This window comes from Condylura cristata, unplaced genomic scaffold (assembly GCF_000260355.1).
Source record: "Condylura cristata isolate star-nosed mole 26May11 unplaced genomic scaffold, ConCri1.0 scaffold00003, whole genome shotgun sequence".
Classification (NCBI taxonomy): domain Eukaryota; kingdom Metazoa; phylum Chordata; class Mammalia; order Eulipotyphla; family Talpidae; genus Condylura; species Condylura cristata.
Genome location: NW_004567104.1, coordinates 76,072,104 through 76,075,063, shown reverse-complemented (window position 1 = coordinate 76,075,063; position 2,960 = coordinate 76,072,104). Strand labels below are relative to the sequence as shown.

Below are 2,960 nucleotides of genomic sequence, written 5' to 3'. Positions count from 1 at the left end.
CCTTGCATACAAATGCATTTCCTTTCCATGTCAAATTTGCTAAAGGTCCATCCATCCAACAGGAGAGGATTCCAGCTGCCCCACACCAAGTTCTTTGAAATGTAGCCCCATTTTGGAAGATTTGAATTTTGAGATTTCAGGTCAAACAAAGCATTTCAAAAGAAATCTCTCGAAGGTGGACATGTCCACTTAGTTACAAGACCAAAGGAAAAGATGGACGGGGACACCGTGTCGTTTGTAGGGTGCCTCGTACACTTTCGTTTTCACAGCGACCTCGCCTGCGGAGGGAGCACAGAGGTGGAGCCGGCTTGCCGCGGAGCCCAGGGACCCCACGCCCATCACACGTTGCTCTGCTGCAGCAAGAGTGTTCTCAGTTCTCTCTCCCGCTGGTCCTCCTGTCTGTACTTCTCCTCCAGCTTCTGCTTCTCAGCGTCCGCACAGTAAAAGGTGCAATCGGGGCTCTTCCGGATCTGCTCAAACTGACTGAAGTCAGCCACGTACTTTCCATTTTTGGAGAGAGAAACCACAGGCACGAACTCGAAGCCCCAGTGGATCTCCTCAGGTGTGTAGGAGGTGCGGCTCTGGCAGACGGCGCTGGTGGACTCCACGGTGGCGTTGAGGAGCACCACCAGCTCAAACTCCTTCTCCTTTAGGTTTTGGGGGGTGAGGTCCCTCAGGGGGCTCGTCTCATCCAGCACGTGGTAGAACGTCATGGGCAAGATGAGGAATGGGCTCTCGGAGGAGGAGTCCACGTGGAACTTGACCGTGGCTTGGTTCAGGAGGATCCGCTCCCCCTCCTTGGTGACGTGAGTCTGCAGGAGCTTGCCGGAGAGCTGGCACTGGATCAGGAGACTCTTCCTCATGTTGGCCACCTGGATCACCAGGCACAGCTTCCCATTCTGCTTGGTGATGACCGCACAGTGGCTGAACTTGATGGTCTCCGCCCGCTTCTTGGGCCTGGCGATTTTAGCCAGAAAGGTGCCTGTGATGAAGATCTCGATCAAGGTGGTGATGACCAACTGGGCCACCAGCAGGAAGATGGCATGAGGGCATTCCTCGGTGATGGAGCGGACTCCGTAGCCAATGGTGGTCTGGGACTCCAAGGAAAAGAGGAACGCCCCCGTGAGGGAGTCCACCTTCATGATGCAGGGGGTGTGGTTTGAAACCCGCTTGTTGGGCTCTAAGTCGCCGTGGATGAACGCGATGGCATAGTAGATGACTCCGAAAAGGAACCAGGTCATCACGAACGTGGCCGCAAACAGGGTCAGCTTGTACCGCCACTTCATGTCGATGACAGTGGTCCACAAGTCCTGAAGGTAGAGTAGGTAGATGCCATCCACCTTGTCGATCCGCACATTGCTGTGTCCACTCTTGGACATGACCCGGGGCCTGCTGGTCTTCAGGCCGGCGCTGGCAGTGCGCTTGACCAGGGGTGCGCCGGACACACCAATGTGAATGGCGTCCATGGTCGTGGCTCTGGTGCCACCTAGGGGTGTGACAGGAGCAGGGTCCGTTACGGCCATGGGAAGGAACTTCCGGAAACCCCAAGTGGGACAGTCATGAAATAAGAGTGAATCTACGCATGTATCCAAGGGAAGGGAGGTTCCTGTAGGCCAGGGGGCAGAGGGGGCCCCGAGGGGCATCAGCTTTGCAGACAGGCAAACCTGGGTTAAATGCTGACACCGGTTTGCTGCCGTGGGACCTGACTAAGCCATTAACATGTCTGGACCTCAGTTTCCTAATCTGCGCTGTGAAACGGGAGTAAAATCTACTTTTAGGGGATCTGGATGATGATTAAGTGAGACCCTGGCTATAAGGTGGCAAGAAAGAGCCCCTCAGTGAAAAAACAAAGAGTCAGTCTTCTGTGGGTGATAACACAAAGGACACATGAAAGCATGTACCCGCAGAGAGCTAGGGAGAGCTCTCATGGCTGTGCAGCCAGAGGGAATTCAGGGTAACTAAACTCAGATAAAACTGAAATGATGCAACGAAAATCACATAAGGCCGCTCTTGATAGCGCACCGGAAGATATTAATACAATGTTTTAAAAAGTTAGATAGTACTATAAAAAGTAGTGGAAAGCACTTTTTTTAAGGTCCCTTTTGGAACGGACAGAAACAAACCCGAATGAGTCCTGAAGATATAGCTGCAGGCCCCAGGCTGCCGCCCACACTGGAGCTGGGGTGGGGAGCAGAGGACAGAGGGCCCAGTGGACTCGGGTGAGGACTGCGGGGCTTCATGGTAAGGTGGTGTAAGCACCTGTCTGTATGGAGGTGAGCCTGCACCCCTAACTTACGTAGTGTTACTTCCGTAGACATAAGCCAAATAAATACAAATACCCTTTGTAAGAGCTTCTCTGTGGTGGCCGTTCATCTTAGCCCTCGTCCAGTGAAGGACTGTGGCGCCAGGGAGGACCCTCCTAGTCTTCAGCACTTTGGGAAAGAATGTTCCAGCAGCCAGAGCGGGCAGAGTTGCTGCTGTGCAGAGCCACACTAACAAGGCTCCACGAGCAAAACTCAGCGAACGCCTGGACCCCTGAGGGCTTGGTCAGCAGGCTGGTCGCTTTCCAGGAGGACATGCAAGCCTGGGGGTGCACAGACATTCCGCCTTGCTTCCTGGGAACTAAGTGGGACCTGCGTGAGGAATTCATTTTAAAAGCGAATGAAAAAGTAAAGACGGACAGGCACAACAATGGAGCAGAGCAGACCTTACCTAGAGGAAGGGCTGGACTCCTGGCCAGGCGGCTGGGGGCGCAGCTGGAGCGCGGGTGCAGGCCTCCCCACCCCCCGCTGACACTGCCGCGGGCCACTGGGGCAACCGCCTTGCAGCCCTCGGAGAGGCACGTGAGCTCGGGTGGCCCCGGGCGTGTCGCCCGCCACCTGGCTGGTGCTACCCACCTCTCTTTGTTTTCAGAATAAAGACAAAAATCCCCATTGCGAGGGAACTGGATACGGCGCTCT

The 2,960-nt window shown here is 54.9% G+C and overlaps 1 protein-coding gene across 1 annotated transcript; it reads right to left on the bottom strand.

Moving 5' to 3' along the window:
* Nucleotides 1-338: 338 nt before the first annotated feature.
* Nucleotides 339-1,466, bottom strand: KCNJ15 (potassium channel, inwardly rectifying subfamily J, member 15). Its single transcript, XM_004675371.1, has one exon. The coding sequence runs from the start codon at nt 1,464-1,466 to the stop codon at nt 339-341; it is 1,128 nt and encodes a 375-aa protein (XP_004675428.1).
* Between the last annotated feature and the right edge of the window lie 1,494 nt (nt 1,467-2,960).